This window comes from Phaenicophaeus curvirostris, chromosome 6, assembly GCF_032191515.1.
Source record: "Phaenicophaeus curvirostris isolate KB17595 chromosome 6, BPBGC_Pcur_1.0, whole genome shotgun sequence".
Classification (NCBI taxonomy): Eukaryota; Metazoa; Chordata; class Aves; order Cuculiformes; family Cuculidae; genus Phaenicophaeus; species Phaenicophaeus curvirostris.
The window spans coordinates 27,563,840-27,580,979 of record NC_091397.1 but is presented as its reverse complement, the minus strand read 5'-3'; the positions used below and the strand labels follow the sequence as shown (position 1 = coordinate 27,580,979).

The 17,140-nt window shown below is 37.8% G+C and overlaps 1 protein-coding gene across 2 annotated transcripts in view; it reads right to left on the bottom strand.

Moving 5' to 3' along the window:
* Positions 1–17,140, bottom strand: part of UMAD1 (UBAP1-MVB12-associated (UMA) domain containing 1) — an 86,840-nt gene that overhangs the window by 64,981 nt on the left and 4,719 nt on the right. Inside the window, exons 1-2 of one of the 2 annotated variants that reach the window (XM_069859693.1) lie at positions 15,720–15,910; positions 13,300–13,414 (exon numbers count right to left, since the gene is read on the bottom strand). In XM_069859693.1, the coding sequence (XP_069715794.1) occupies positions 13,300–13,381 (82 nt within the window). In that variant the 5' untranslated portion in view covers positions 13,382–13,414; positions 15,720–15,910. Of the gene's footprint in view, positions 1–13,299; positions 13,415–15,719; positions 15,911–17,140 lie in introns of those variants that run through there. The other variant, XM_069859694.1, reaches the window with a different exon arrangement.

Here is a 17,140-nt window from a genome sequence, read left to right as displayed (position 1 = left end):
CATGCCCACTGGATCTCTGAGCCGGCAGAAGGAGCACACACAAACAAAATGCACCCGCTTCCGCCAAACAGCTGCACCCACAACACACCTCCCAGTGACAACAAAGGGCTTTTTAAAATCAACTTTTGACGGATAACGAATGCATTCATGGCTGTGACAAGCTGAATATCACCCAAAAGTATGACCCTCAATTATTTTTCTGAGAGTTCTCCTTCTTCTTTAACAGTTTCTTAATACTCCTAAAAAGGTAATTTAGTCTAATAGCAGAGACTTGCATGTATAGAAATTGACTGCTGTTTAATGTTATTTAAAATTAAAAGCATATTGGAACAAACCACAACTCATTATCTTCACACAGTACACATATTTTGCTATCAACAAGATTAGAATAGGTACGATGCCTGGAAAGGCAAACAATGATCTAAAAAACCAGCTGTTTCAGAGGCCACAAAATACATTAGGGATCCAAATTCATTAGCTGTTGCTCCTGTACATGAACACAAGCATCCTGGATCTGATCAGGAAGCAGCTTAACTCTCATCTCCCCTTGCTTCCCCCACAGCATGTTCCAGGCATTACAGGCACACTTTTCCTCAAAATTAAAACGCGAAAAGAGAGAGGATCCTGCTTTTCTCCTCATCTTCTAATTGGCCCACTCAAGAAGAAATGGACCTGAGATCTGCTGCCCAGGGTCTGAAGATATTCATCTCCTGCCTCCCACAGGAGCTTGCTTGGGACACCCTTCTTGCCTTTGTTTTGAAGCTGTATCTGTTTTACCCAAGAAGGAAAGGCTGCCTGGGACAGACATCCAACAAATGAGAAAGAGTCTGAGCCTGATGCCTAAAAGTTGGCAACACATTCTAGTCTCTTTGTGCTATTTTTTTAGGGGTTGTTGGTTTGTTTTATTTTTTTTAACCTTCAGTCATTTCAGTTTAAGGAAAAAAAGTGCCAACCTGCAACACATATACAGACTAGGGAGTAGAGACCAATATTCCAGCCTCCCTACTTCCAGGTCACTGCAGTTCAATGATTGATGCAGTATCAGAAAAGCTCCTACATCTTGCACTATTGAAGTAAAACCACAGTGCAGCCAATACAAACAGCAGAGGTCCTCCTAACAGGACTATTTTAGACTTTGATGCTAGAAGATGTGCATCTGACTGTGCTAAGCCTACACAGAACTAGATTTGAGGTCTCCTGCTTCTCAGATAAATGCCTGAATAAGCACAAGAACATATTAAACATATTTCAAGAAAAAGATGCTGTAACTTCAGCTTTTGGGCTTGAATCAGGTGGACAGACAGACACGCTTGAAGTACAGCACTGTGATTCAGATACTTCAGCTCCAGAGCACACCAAGAATTCAAGATTATTGCTGGTCTCTCATTTTGACAATGGGTCATTTTAGCCAAATATGCTCAAAACACATTTTGTAAACTGAATTTCAGAGATGTTTAATTCTACTTCTTGGTTCATTCTTTCCTATTTTTTTAAAACACAATTCACAAGTTGGAAGGTACTACTCATTCCTTCCTGGATCTCACCTCTGGTTCACAAAGTGGTAAAGTAGGAGTAAATTTTCATAAGAGTTAATACATCCTACAGAAGTTTATATTCAACAAGAGTCAAGTATATTAAATTTTGTTTAAGTCTAAGGAAAGCTCTTTATGCATCTCTTTATAGTGTTGACATAACTTGTGGGTTAGCAAAAGAAAACAGTTCCAGCAAAAAAAGATCGCCCCCCAAATTCCTTCTCCTAATGAAGGGTGCATTGGTATGCATATTTAATATCCGTGTTTTAAAGATAATATTGGCTGCTTTCTGCTCTAATAGCTTTGCTAATGGTTTTGCAAATCAAATCTTCCGTATTCACAGCCTTATCCTTCTGCAGGACCTAAGGATGAAATCATTCAGAAGAAATTATGTAGGCAAGTTCCCATTTTAAAAATAAAATGACAGAGAAGTAGCCATAAAGTATGACTCCCTCCCCCTCAAAGACCTGAAGTTTCCTACAAACTGAAAAAAAGATAAAAATTAATCTTGTGGGTTTAAGTTGCTCCTCTCTCTGATTCACCCTGGGACAGGAAAACTATGAGCTTAAACTCCTGAACAACAGCAGTATATTGCTGGTCTAGACAGGTCCCAGCAGAAAGAGATTTAGAATGATATGGTCTAACAGCAAAAATCTTTTCTTCCCCTTTGTTTCAGGAAAGGTCTGTGACTTTCGATCATTTGAAGGAAACCTGCCCATTTTAACTGAAGAAATGAGTATGTAAGTACATGTTTAATGGCAGTCACATACTCAAAGACCGCATCGTTAATCGGGGGGTAACTGAAAGATGATAAAAAAACCTTAAAACACCACCAAAATAAATGAACCTCACCACTGACACCTTAATGCTACCAATTTTGAGAGCCCTCTCTACAGTTTATACTTGCATTCTTATAGACAAAATACAAAATCCATATTCAACTAATCCATATTTCCCTAACTTCACCTAGACATCCTGACAAAAATAAGAAAGAAAAGACTGCATACATCAGCTGAGTGTATTTGAAGTCCCACATTTATATCAACTGCTGAGAGAGTGAAAGACAAACTGTCACACTGAATCAATATTCCTGACTTAAAACGCACTTAAGCTTTCGAACGATTTTGTCCATTATAATTTTTTTGCCCCATAAACAGTTTTTGTAACAAATAACCATGCATAAACTGAGGAAACAATATACATATTAAGACTGCAATTACATCCTGTAATGGATATGATTAACTGTATTAACAGCTAAGTGTGTGCTAATTGTTAAAGAAACTAACTGCAGAAATTATGGAACCCACTACTTCTAGGAGGTCTTTGCATTCTTCTTTATATTCTACTATCATGTGGAACGATATCCTCATGACAATGGAAACAGAACTAGAATAATTTACTAAAAGATATAAAAAGCATAAAGTGAAGTGATCGTGGTCACAAAAAATGATTACAGTATAATTTCCTCAGCAAGCCATGGTCAACACTGTGAACAAATGCTTATTTTTGACTGAAGGAAGAGAGAATAATCTCAGAACTGACTCCACACAGACCTCATTTGTAGGGGAAAAGCTGCACAAAAAAGCTGAAGATCATTCAGCTGTGTGAACAGAGATCAGAAAGCACATTACATTTTTGGCAACCACCAAAGATGTGCTATGGCAGAAGCAGATGAAATAGCACTGAAGTGGAAAACAATTGACTGGATAAATCACCTGTATTCTTTAATTTCTTTGCCCTTACCTAATATATAAGGAAAGAACAGCTAAAGAAAAAACACCTTTATGCACAAGATGACAAGCCATCTTCCATTTTATAAAGAAAAAACTTACAGTCATGTTACTATTTCATACTGAGGCCTATAACATGACTGACTTGAAACTCTTCTGAAACACCAAACCTAGACAAGTTGATATACCCTTGGCAAAGTAATTTTTCTTCTTCTGCTGAAAAAAAATGTACAAAAATATTTATTTTTCTGAGATAGTGAGGGGTGTGTGTCAAATCAGCTCAACTTAACATTTCCAGAAAAATTAACATCTGTGGAGGTCTGAATGACTCCAACCAGACAGGCAGTGATTGCTGGGCTAATCAGTAGGGCTGCCTTTGCAAAGAATGATCTTCTAACTATGCTGTAAATTGCCAAAAGAGGGACTTCAACCTGAATTTATCACTTGCCAGAATAGCAACCTACACTCCTGTAAGGTATTTTCCACTTCTTGTTTTACACTTAGCCCCCAGTTTTAAGTTTCTCTTATATAGGAAAATAAAACCTGGGCTGAAAATATATTGTCATATCTTGAACTACTTTCTTTGCATCATAAAGCAAAGAAGCTTTTGATTCCTGAAAAGATTTAATGACCAGCATGTCCTGGGGAAAAAAGTTTACCACCAGCACTTGAAAATTCCTGCTTTTATAGTACATTTTTCTATTTTAATCTGTCTTACAATAAGGAATCATTACTTTTCTTTCTCACATTCCAACAGCAAATAGCTTTAAGTTACATAGACCAACAGATTGAAGCTCTACTGCAAGAGAGTAAAGTACTACACATGGGAGTAAAATTGTCACAGCCCAGGTGTCAACAGCAATCATCCCATTATGACCAAAGGTTAAAGAATACTATGTTGACTACGTAAATACATCACTGCAGAATAGTCACATGCAAGAGATGCCTTCATCTTTTCTGAGGATAAATTTCCAGCAAAAAAAGGATTTTCTTACTTCAGCATATTCTGCTCCTATTACTACCTGCAAGAGTTAAAATCAGTAGGATCAAACTTCTCAGGGGCAGCTGGGAGACCTGGACCTGTAGAAAGTGACTATTATATATCACGTCAGAAGGCAGTTAATATGAAAAACAGGAACACAACTCCAAATAATATTTTCTTAGAAAGCTGGCAGCAAACTGTCAGATGCATGTGTGACCTCCAGACAACCTTTTGCCAGATGCCTCTTTAACCTCTTACAATTACATCAACTTCTAAAAAGACTGGTACATTTCACCATTTTCCTTCTTTGGTTATGCAAATTAATAAGGCATGCTTAAAAAACAGATTGAAAATGTTTGGCTCTGTGCATTTTTGTATCTCTTAAAGCCCCTAAAATAAAGTGCTCTAATACAGTAGCACATACTTAATTTTCTACACAAAATTAAAACTGCTGTTGAAGTAAATAAGCAGTCTTCATCTTCTTTCTTTACTCATCTCGTGAGTTGTTGTTCAAAACCAGGTAACTTTCCAAGATAGCTTTGATTTAAGGGGCCAAGACAATGTTCAGCCAAAGCAACCAATCACTTTTAAGACTATTAATCATTTTAAAGTAAAAAAAATTTTTTCCATAAAAAGTACACTACATATCTTAAGCTGCAATCAATAGAAGTGACCACAGTGATTCATGCTATTCAGATTAAAAAATGGCCTGTATGCTAACATTTAAATAAGAAGGGCAGTCCTGCAAATTTAAAAACAAACAAATTCATAGCACCATGAACGTGTTTCAGGGGCTCAAGCCTTAGAAATTAAAAAAAAAAGAATAAAAAGAGACAAATGTTATGGAATGAAAAGATGAAAACTAAGTAGGTCATGAAAAAATACTAACATCTGATTTGTGGCTGAGAACTATTTTTAAAATCTACAGGTGTAAAAATAAATGAAGAATTGAAAAATTCTTTGTCAACAAACACATGCTTTGATGAGGCATGAAAAAAAAAGATTCCCTGCGCTGTTCAGAATCCAAGAAAAATATTTCCTTTAAGAAATATTCCTCCTTATACAGCAAAACAATGAATTTCAGTTGTTCTGTAACCCAGTTCCTTTAATCTGCATAAGAGATGCTGACTGAGTTCACTCAACCAAATCACTACTGGCTTTCAGAATACAATCAACACATGCTTTTCAACAGTATTAATATAGCATGAAGCTTGTGCTCCTAATTATTCATGTTTTTGCATTCTGTTTTTTCCCCCTGCTGTAAAATATGCAAATTTACTTCTTTGTGTTATTTAGGTCCCACATGGGCCTCAACAGATCTGTTTGGAAGGAATTACAAGCCAACATCTAGATACATGCTGTCAACATTTCAAGCTTCATTATTTTTATTAGGTTGGAATGCCATTATAGATTTGATATTAGGCTTTAAAAAGCTTTTGATAAATCTGTTGAAAACCTACAGTCTTATAAAATGGTGTACTGATAATTACTACTACTCCACTTAGTGTGTGCAAGTGTGCGTGAAAGGGAGAGAGAAAAGCCCTACAACTCTTGAATACAAGAGAAATCCCCATCTAGCGGTACTATTGAAAAACGCGGTTTGTTTTTGTGCAAAATTAGTACCCAAGAGGATTAGTTTGACTTCATTACTGAATGAAGGGTAGCCATTACCTCCTTATGCAACTAAGGATCGGTAACGGTAGAGGACTATTTCTTCTGAATTCCTTCTCCTCCACTTTCAATCAACTCTGTAAAATTCAGTGCCTAAACAAGCTACTAACGATTTTTAGGTATAAAACCCATAAAGCAGCTCTACAAAAAAAACAGGTCATTCAATACAGTAACTTCTTGATGCGCATCAAAAGCATTCACTTACAAATGGCATAGACTGACACAATAGTGTATTCTTTAGATACAAATATTAAAAATTTCCCCAAATTTCAGGTTAAAAATATTTAATACTAGCTTTATTATAAACTTAAACAACATAATGAAATAGTAGCTTGGTTAGCCAAAAACTGTGAAGTTGAAAATAACTACACAAGCTCTTACTGTTACATACAAAAATAAGTAATATAAGCCCATTGATGCAGAAAGTGAAAGAGGACATTGAGCCACCGCTTTTTTCCAACTGGCACAAAGCCTTGCGTATTTCTTTAATGTAACAGTATATTTAAAAACAATGCAGCAGCCCAGCCTTCCTTACTAGCACCACTAAAAGCTCCTTAAATATTAATGAAAAAACAATGTAGAGATTCGCAGGCATCTACTACACATTACTACTGACTCCTAGAAAATAAACAGCAGCAGTAACACTAAGATTTTACAAATCTCTTGATGCATTTAACATTCAAGGTGTGTACACAATGGGAAGAAACCAAAATCTATTTGAATTGCAGTAATAAACTAGTATGGGCATAGTTCTTTGATTTGAGAGGATCAGTATAGTAAATTTCCCCTTCATAAAGGACTAACTTCTGAAGATTTTAAATTTGCACATTTCTCTCAGAAGCAAACCTTTAAGGAGCTCTTAAAAAGATATGTATTACCTGTATTACCAAGATAAATAACGAAACAATAAGGATCTTATTCTAAGACATATTTACTTGTTGGGTAGAAAGTGGCAGTGTCCCTTAATTCAAATATGCAAGTTAACCAATTCTTCCTTGCACAATAAAAAGTACCCCCAAAACTACCTACATGCAGAACAAATTTATAGAAATGGGAAGCTAGAGAGTAGCAAGTATATTTAAAATTGGTGTTCAGAAAAACAAAGATTTCCAGAACTGAAGACTGACTTGTGTTGATGGTTTTACTTTTTCACAACTTCAGCACAGAACACTTCCTGATTTAAGGAAGTTCTTTTGCAATGTAACTGCAGTTAACAAAGCGAATGTTCAGTCGGCTGTAAATAATACTTTTCACAGTCTCACAGGTGAATAAGAGTTTTCCTGCCTACAGATGAGGATGATCCCATACAAAGGAACTGTAATGTTGAATTAACTCAGTAATATATACACTAAGTACATCAGAGGAAGGTTCAAGTACCTCATTTAAAATAAAACAAAAGTGTGAATGCCTTGCAGATGTTAGCTTAAAATATTAAGTCACACCTAACCATCAACATTTTGAAATATGAATATCTGCTTATCTGCCATCATAATTTATCAAACTCACCATGTACTCTTGCATGCTGTTTATCACAGAATCACAGAATAACCAGGTTGGAAGAGACCCACCGGATCATCGAGTCCAACCATTCCTATCAAACACTAAACCATTCCCCTTAGCACCTCATCCACCCGTGCCTTAAACACCTCCAGGGAAGGTGACTCAACCACCTCCCTGGGCAGCCTGTTCCAGTGCCCAATGACCCTTTCTGTGAAGAATTTTTTCCTAATGTCCAGCCTAAACCTCCCCTGGCGGAGCTTGAGGCCATTCCCTCTTGTCCTGTATGTTCCTGACTTGGTCACAATATGCAATAGCCATGAATTCTAAAGCCCCTTGCTTCTCACAAAACATTTCCTGAACTTTCCACTTCTCACCTAATACCAGTTCTCAGCTACTTTCATAATAAGAAAGAAATCCTTGCCTAATACTGTATTTCATCTAACAGGATGAAAAACAGTAATTCCCACCTCCTTTTCTGTGTGGTTGTAGATGTTGGTGCAAGCCTGACCATGTTTGCTCTGCAGAGCTCTTTCTCTTCAGATGTCAACATTGAAACAGAAGGTACATGTCAGTTAACTTGACAAGATTGGAGGCTCACTTGAAGACCACAAGTCCTTCGGCTTATTGGGAAAATAAAAACACTTAGTTTCTTATGTCTATGACTATTTATATTCCCTTCACAGGAAATGTAATAGGCAAAACCCATGTTTCCTCTGATAGTGAGAAGCATAACAAACAGGAGTCAATCCAAAATTTGCTTACTAGTTCTAGACTGCCTCCAAGGATTTAGGAAAGCACACCAGGGAAAAGGGAAGTTTACAGAGCGTTACCTTCATTATAAAATTCCTGCTAACCCTTCTCACCATGGCCACAGCTTCCCTGCATCTGTGACAGTCACACTCCACTCTGACGAGAATCCCATAGTTGTCCATTTTCCCTTGGGTACTTACTTACTCTTGAAATTTTGAAAAGCTGTACAGCAAAATTGATGAATTAAAGAAAAAAGCCTTCAGGTGACAGTTAAGTGCTCCCTATATGTCAATAACAGTTCTCCCTACCACCAGAGCTCTCAGCCACTGGGCAGTATTGAAAATCCATGGTAATTTAAATATTTAAAAAATTAAGCAAGAAGTTCAAGGAAGAAATAGAAGGTAAATACATTTACAAATCAGGCTTATCAGCACCAGCAAGAGCTGCTTCTCTCCAAAACATTTACTCCATTCCAATTAAAGATATTAAGAGCTCCCTAAGAGAAAATAAACCCCAGCAACTCTTAAATCCATGAAACAGATTGGTCTTTAAAACACATGTTGAAAGTAAATAAAGCAGCCCTGAACTCAGGCATGGTCACAGGCTCAGATCAAGAGCTCCTCAGAGAACCATGTTGCTTTCTGACGCTATTGAGAGACACAACAATCAGCAGCCTCTTCCCTGGCCCCAGGGGTTTAGGTGTCTATGCCTGTGGCCAGCACTGACACAGTGCAGCCCGGACATGTCCATCAGGGTCCAGGCAAAAAGCTGCAGGAGAAGTCTCATATCAGGTTCTTGGTCCTTGTCCAAGCTACCTGGCAGGGATGCCGGTGCTTGCCCATGCACCTTGATGACACCAACCCCCTGACTTAACTTCCTGGCCTGGCCTTTGACTTGCTTCATCCCTACAGACTTCTCTGGCAACTGCCTGACTCTTAGCTGACTCCGGTCACCATCACTGGACCTACCCTGTTGTCCTTGCTCAGGAAGGTGGGACCAAAGCCCTCACTGGTGAGGTCTCTGCCAAAGCACCTTGGCAAACTCACTAGGCTGCAGGCTCACCTGCCCGATGGAGCCATCAGCACTTGCTGCTCCCTCATGCCAACTGACTTCAAATTTTCTGGAAAAGTAACCAAGACCTTGCACTTCAGCATCTTAAACTAAACTTGAAAACAAAACTAACGTTTAGCCATACTTTTTAAGGAGCACATACAGAATAATATTCTATGATAGGTGATGGGTTTTTTTTTTAATGGTGAGGGTGATGACACGCTGGAACAGGCTGCCATACAGGCGTTATGAGGAACGGCTGAGAAAGCTGGGATTGTTTAGCCTGGAGAAGAGGAGGCTGACGGGAGACCTCATTGCTCTCTACAACTACCTGAAAGGAGGTTGTAGAGAGGAGGGTGCTGGCCTCTTCTTCCAAGTGACAGGGGACAGGACAAGAGGGAATGGCCTCAAGCTCCGCCAGGGGAGGTTTAGGCTGGACATTAGGAAAAAATTTTTCACAGAAAGGGTCATTGGGCACTGGAACAGGCTGCCCAGGGAGGTAGTTGAGTCACCTTCCCTGGAGGTGTTTAAGGCACAGGTGGACTAGGTGCTGAGGGGCGTGGTTTAGTGACTGATAGGAATGGTTGGACTCAATGATCCGGTGGGTCTCTTCCAACCTGGTTATTCTATGATTCTATGAAAAGAACCTGTGTTCAAAACCAGGTTGGACAGGGCTTCGAACAACATGCTGTGGTGAAAGATATCCCTGCCCATGGCAGGCAGGTTGGACTAGGCCACTTTTCAAGGGCCCTTCCACCCCAAACATCATTTTATGATTCAATGATATTTCAGTTGCCTTCAAGCAAAAACCACTTACCGCCCACCACAGTTGAACAATCATCACCATGTGGATATTTGCAGAGTTTTTGACCTTCTTGCCAAACACACATGGGAAGCAGCATCGCCGTCTCAGTTTTTCAATTCCTGACCGTAGACATAGATGAGCACTACCAGTCACATACATCTTTGAGATATGATGGGAGACTTTTAACTGTGTGCCAAACCAAAATGCTAACACTAAGTTGCCATCTCCTCTGTGGCTAGCAACAGCAGGAATGGAAGGTAGGCTGGAATTTATTTTATATTACAAAAGCCACAAAACACTAGAAAGTCCTTAAAAATGACTACTCTTCAAGATCCCCAGGCTAACTGAAAACTTTCTCATTTTCTGAATTCTGGCATTCAGAATGTTCATTGTAAAACCAATATGTGATGATGAGGCAAGCTCCTAAAACATTTTTCATATTTCTGCAATATTTGCAGAATATTTTGCATATTTCTGATTCGGTCACCAAAACCAACTGCATGTGTTGTGCATATTTCATAACCCTCTTTTTCAGAATAATAGTTCTGCTTGTTATAGAATAAGCACCACTTTTACAGATTCATGAACAGATGAGATGACCAATATCTGGGAAAAAAGTGAACTGGTAGCTAAACATAAAAACACTTTAGTCCTTGGTAGAAAATTACATTTTACATTTATTCTGTAGACAGAGAATTATGAATTCTTTTTTCTTGACTCCTACACACACAGTATTTGCCCCAAAAGCTAACATAGATAATTTCTTTCAGCTACCATTCTGCAAAATTGTTTTTGTTGTTTCCATTATTTTTATGAGTCATCTTTCCAGTCAAAGAATAGGTATTCAGACGTTGAAATTCCAAATGCATTGATATTCTACAAGCAAAAGGAGATATAAAATATCACACAATATAACAGGACTTGGAGGAGTTATGAAAAAATAGAACAAAAAAAAAAAGATGCTAAAGATTTCAGAGGGTGACAGCTCTGGTGAATATTTCTCAATAAAGTGTTGGACATTCTTCCCTCTTTTTCAAACACCAGATGATACAGAAAGAGATGGAAAAAAAATATTTTCAGGATAATTACATGTAATTATCTACATTTAATTGTGTTGCTCAATACTTTCACTATATTATTGAATAAATCTCTTTCATATTTTAATGGACATGACATTTGACTCCTGATAAGTCTCATTCAGAATTTCAGTAAGACTCCTGGCTGCCCTTATTAGTGGTGCATGGTGTGAAAAATCTTACAAGGTATTTGTGACAGGAAAGTTCTCCTGACCACAACAACAGAAATTTGGAACAAGTGTACCCTGTCCACTGAGAAGGTATTTTTCCTGCTCTTCCTCTAGGAAAGAAAAGGAAAGCACTTTCTCCCACGTCCACAGAATATCAGTGAACTAGACTTCTTGTTCTTATATGCTTTGAATGAAAGACTGTTTAGGAGCCAACTTAAAACATGAGAAATTAAATTCACACTCACTTAAAGAGTGTTCACTGCCTACAGAAATATTGACACTAATGGTCCTGAAATCCTAGACATTTAGTGCTGGTATTCTAGAATACTTCACATGTAAATTTTTTTTTAAAAAAAGCTTCAGACTCTCCCCTCTGAGTAATAAAGAAGCAACTAGCAGAATATCTAGGAGTCGTGGTTTGTTTTGGACTGCCGCTACTCCTATACAAACAAAACTTCTAGATAAAGTATCTGCTGAAGCGCTGACCTGTAATTCTGTAACTACATCCATCTAGCAAGACAGTGATATCCTCCACTGACAAGGCTGACGGAAATTGTTTTGCCCAATAAAGTTACTTAGCATGAAATTACTGTCCATTTCATTGCAGTCTGATAAATTAATCTCTGTCTCAACAAAAAAAAAACCAAAATAGAAATAACAAAATGGAAAAGTCAAGCAAATTGATAGCTCTTAAGTTCCTATTTAACAGATTAAGTAAATATGAATTTATGTGAACAAAGTTTAAACAGTCAGTGACAGCATTTCCAGAAAAAAGAATGAACCTACATTGAATGCAGAAGCAGGACCAGCAATTGTGGGACATAAGCCAGATTTGAGTGCAGAACTCTGCCTATTACAAAATATGAGACTCTTCAGACTTCTTTGGGATGAAGATGTGCCTCCTTTGACCCTTCCACAATGCAAGTCCTGGAGTGATTTGACGTAGCCATCAAAACCAGCATAGATGAACAAAATTTAGTGGAAGACAACCATTAAACTTGACAACACACAGTCACAAATGTGAAACCAGACCTGTTTGTACCAACTAGTTGGGGATAATTGTTCTAGTGGAGAACTACGACAAAGAATATAAGTGAGTTCTCAAAAAGAGTTCCAACAGTCTTGCATTGTTAAATTTCAATAACCTGGAGGCTTTTGTGACTTGAAAATGCTCAAGAAGTAACACTTAAATAGAGAAACATTTAAGTAACATTCCTGATAAGAACAAGTCAGTAAATCAGAGGAGCAGAAACTGAATATTGATGATGACAGATTTACAAGGAGGAAATCACAAATATTTAGAAGAGGAAAAAGAAAAGGATCAGTTACAGCATGACAGCCATAAAGTCTTTATGTCCTGCACACGTCAGCCATCCAACAAGGCTGTGAAAGAGCCAAATCCAGCAAATTAAAGCTGCAAATTAAATTAAAACAGCAAATTAAAGCTGCAAATCCAGCCAGTTCACAAGTGAGCACGCTCTAAATTAATTTCCTAATAACAAAAAGACATAGAAAACCCTAAACTACTTAATTTTTATCAAACCGGGCAAGAGTCAGATTCTGAGAACATCTACATTTGCCATGTGACTAGAAAGACAGACGCTTCTTGGCTTCTAATATAAAAAGACTTTGGGGGTAACATTAATTAAAGAACAAACTTGGGGAAAAAGAACAGTCTTCTAACAACCACAGTAAGATATACTCTTCCCACAACTCTAATTATAAAGCTAGAAGTCTCAACTTCGAGCTTTCTTGTTTTGTAAGGACACAACTTCTCCTCTATCACAATAGAAGAGGAAAACAAGAAACTACATTTTCAATGCTGTTGAACAAGAGTTCTTACCTATGTAATAAAATTTCAGCTATTCAGTCCAAATGATGAGACTAAGAATATATACTCCTTCAGGAAAAGTAAGAATTCTGAACAATTTTTATTATGGCTTCTCTTAACATTTCATTTGGTCTAAGCACCTAAAAAAACTGTTAATATTTCAAAGATTGTAAGAATCACTTTATACAGAAGCACCACTTACCCACAATAACAAATCCATCTGCTTCTCTCTCCGGTGCTGTAACCTTCTTTGAATCTTGACTTTTCCGGAAGAAACTGAACATAGCCTCTTTCTTTTTTTTCTTCTAAGTCGTTACCTAAAATGAAGACAAAACATGTTAAATAAAGATAACAGAATTTACCATAAGAGGTTCATACCATGCCAAAGGCTACCTACATAATATTACAGCTTAATCCTTCTTACCAGATTTGAAATATCAAGCATTTGTATGTCAGATAGATTATCTTTTTACGTAGCAAATTACTTCAGTAGGCAAAATGAGAGTAAAGTATAAAAGAGTTTCCTATAAAGTTATGAATGAAGAAGGAACATTAAAAAAACCCCAAAACTTCAACTTTTCTGAAGTGAATTCCTTTCAGCATTTATCCAGCACATTTCCATGTTTTTCTGCTACCTCAAATTGTTGTTACACAAACTTTCTCACCAGAGTCATTTCTAAAGCATCTAAACTTTGAAGCTGAAACACACAGATCTTACAGAAAATGCAGCTTTATAATGCAGGAATACCTGAATGAAGCAAACTGCACCACAGAATTTCAGTCTTAAGTGCCTGTGTATCAATTAAAAAGACCAACCGCTACCTACAATATTAGTATACCATATATTTTCATTTTTTCAGTTTGTAGTCTTAGAGACAGCTTAACACTTGGATGTATTTGATTAACAGTTACCACTCATTTCCTTAAAAGAAACTGCAACAAAATCATATTTTGCAATATTTTCATAACAATAATTCATTAAAAGAATCTTCTAAAGCAGCTAAGGACTGTGGGTTCGCAATGGCTAGAACAAAACAAAGAAACCATTCTATTCATGGGATAAAAACATGCACTGGGAAAGATTATGCTCAGTATCTCTTCTCTCTCAAGACTGGAAGATAACACTGAAGCAATTCTTAACAGCGTAAGAAAGACAAATTCACATTAAAACCCCCTAGGGATTAGCCAAAAGGTAGGCAGTTGGGCCAGCTTTTATAAAATTAAGTCCTATGAACCACCCCATAAACATGGCTATATCATGGTTGTTCTTCTAAGCAAACTACCTAATTATTCTGGCCTTAATTAAATGTAGACTCAAGGAAGCTTCTCTTCTTCCACAAAAAGTTATAAGAAAAGCTTTATAAGGAAGCACCACTCTTGTGAAGAACAGCTAACAGAACCACACAAAGCACATATTCACAGGTTCAGCTTATCTAGAGGAGTACTGATGTACCACTGTCTACCTTCAGTTTTCTTCCTAATTGGCACCACCGAATGCAGCAACTGAGGGTCTCCCCAGACACCTCCTGCAAAAGCAGCTCTGTCCATAGCACTGGGACAATGAGAAAAGGATAGGGGCACCGCAGCAGCAGTCACTACTTGAAGGCGTGCTCGCCTCCAGCCCTTGAGGGCTGAACTCAGACCACTGGACAATGCTAGTCTATGGAGCAGCCTATGGTCTGGCTGAAACACACTGTGCCGAACACAGAGAAGGAAGGTTTAAAGAAATGTATACGATGCTTTTCTTTACTAAATTACCAATACAGAGCTAGGAAAAGTGGAAAAATGGCATTTCAAGTTAGAAGTAGGGTTTGAGGAGCAGAATCCTGATACGCTTTGCAGATACCAACATTTAAAGAAGGGACTGACAAACCAATAGGAACGTCTAACATACACCTCCAACAGAGGAAAGGAGTCCAGCCTAAAGAAAAGAGGTGTACAGTGTCATGTTTCAATAACATTATTTCACACTAAATTTAACAAAGAAGAATCTTCAGAAGGTGAGAAAGAGAGAAGACTGCTACCATGCAATGTTTGGATTTGAACAAGAAAGGTAAAAATCCTGGATTAATCCAAAATTCCTCACTTCCCACCCAAATGTTCATGGTCCCATAAGCAAGACTTTTTTTGCCCTAGCCAGTGACCCGTAGCAATGAACTGCACAGTCAGCACTGACTATTCACCAGATATAAACTGCCTCACACTCTGCTGTTAAAAGCAATAGCAAGCACTTCCACACTCCAGACCACAGAAAGTCCTGTATCAAGTGTAAGCACTGGTTTTCAGAACAGTATATAAATAGAATATGGCAAAAGCAGCAACAATTCAAACTGTGGCCTGATACCTGATACTTAGAGACTGAATATCCCGCAGGCTGGCCAGCTACTGCTTGCTTATAATGGCGCAGTGCAATTTCTAGCAATCAAATAAACTAGACTGACATACACAAGAATAGAACAAACTACCCAGTCCCAGCTAGGCGGTATTTAAAAATAAAAAGTTACTTATCTACACTTTCTTCCTTTTTGCTTGTTCTCCTACCTTACCACGTGAAATACTGATATTTCCAGTTCCATGGAGATTACAGAGTAGAAACTCCTAATTACCTCATTTATTCCTTACCTTCCCCCGCACCCAGGCTCAACACATGGCGCCAGCAGCATATTCCTTTTTCAGCCCTCAGGGAGTAAGTCTTCTTCTGCTACCAATTAGAGTTGTCAGTCCCATAGCTCAAGTGGTAAAAACCGGTGTTGTAATGCTCAAGAGTCAGGTTTCTGCTGCGATGATGTATGAAGGAGAGGCAGCTGTCGAACAGTTTAAAACACAATTCTACCTTCATTTTAAGTGTGTAACAACAAGAAGTAAAATCAACTTGATGTGTAAAATCTAACAGATAGCTTTGGTAAAGGCTCAGATTCCAGACAGCCACTTCAGGTGTCAGAGCTGCAGCTGCTCCAGTCACATTTCTGTCTCTTTGAGATCTCCATTATTGTACAGTTTTAAGCTCTATCACGTAGTATTCCCCATCCCTTCTTTCTTGCACAAAGAAAATCATCTTAATCCCTATATATGTGGCACAAATGAGTTGTAGAGGAAAATATGGATTTGTCGTTCTTCAAATTCTGCATATTTAACTACACTAAACGTCACTGCTTAAAGGACAATAGACATTTCAATTCAGAGTAAATTAACAATCTGTACAATTTGATCTAGCGAAATTCATTTCTCACTTTTACTAGACTTCTTCCTTTTGACAGAAAGCAGCCCGCGTATACCACTTTTTCTAAAGTCCACAAAATTAATCTCATCTACATACACGAGGCTTGATCTTTACTCTAGTTTTCAGTTTCTGAAGCAGTGTTAACTTAATTTCCCTGCAAGCGGTATTTGTCAAACAGAAAATAAGAATCCCGCTCCCTGCATCCTTTTGCTTGAAACAGAAAGCTAAACAAAACTAACAAAACTACCCCCTAATTTCAGGCCTCCAGTTCTTAAGCAAACTGCTGCTCCAGCAGTAAGAAAATAGCATATATTCTGTTTTGTGATTGTGAATGTTTGGGAGGTAGTAAGGAATCCATGTATTAAAAAGACTAACACGCTTACAGAAGCTGTTTGCTTCTCCACATAGAAAAACACTCGTGCTTGCAGATTTCACAGGTTCTGATGCAGAGGAAGGAACCTGCCAACCACTACTTGCAGTATTTCAGTACCTTTGCTGAACACAGTATTGATTTTAAAATAAATAACAAAGAATAACTAACAGCATAGAAGGGGGGCACAGGAAAAAAAAAAGTAGAGCTGTATACAGTATGGTGTAGGTAAAAGAAATGCTGTAGACAGGCAATACTGGGACATTGGTGTTATCTGCTCTCTTAAGAATTTTATTAACTGTTGACTTCAAAAGTAAACATAAATCTTTTCAGCAAGGGGGAAATGCAACCACTAAATTTCTTATATTGCATGTTAAAAACGGAACAAAGCCTCTGTCCAACAAAGAAACACAGAGTTGAATGTAAACACTCCTGCTCTTAGAGATAAGAACA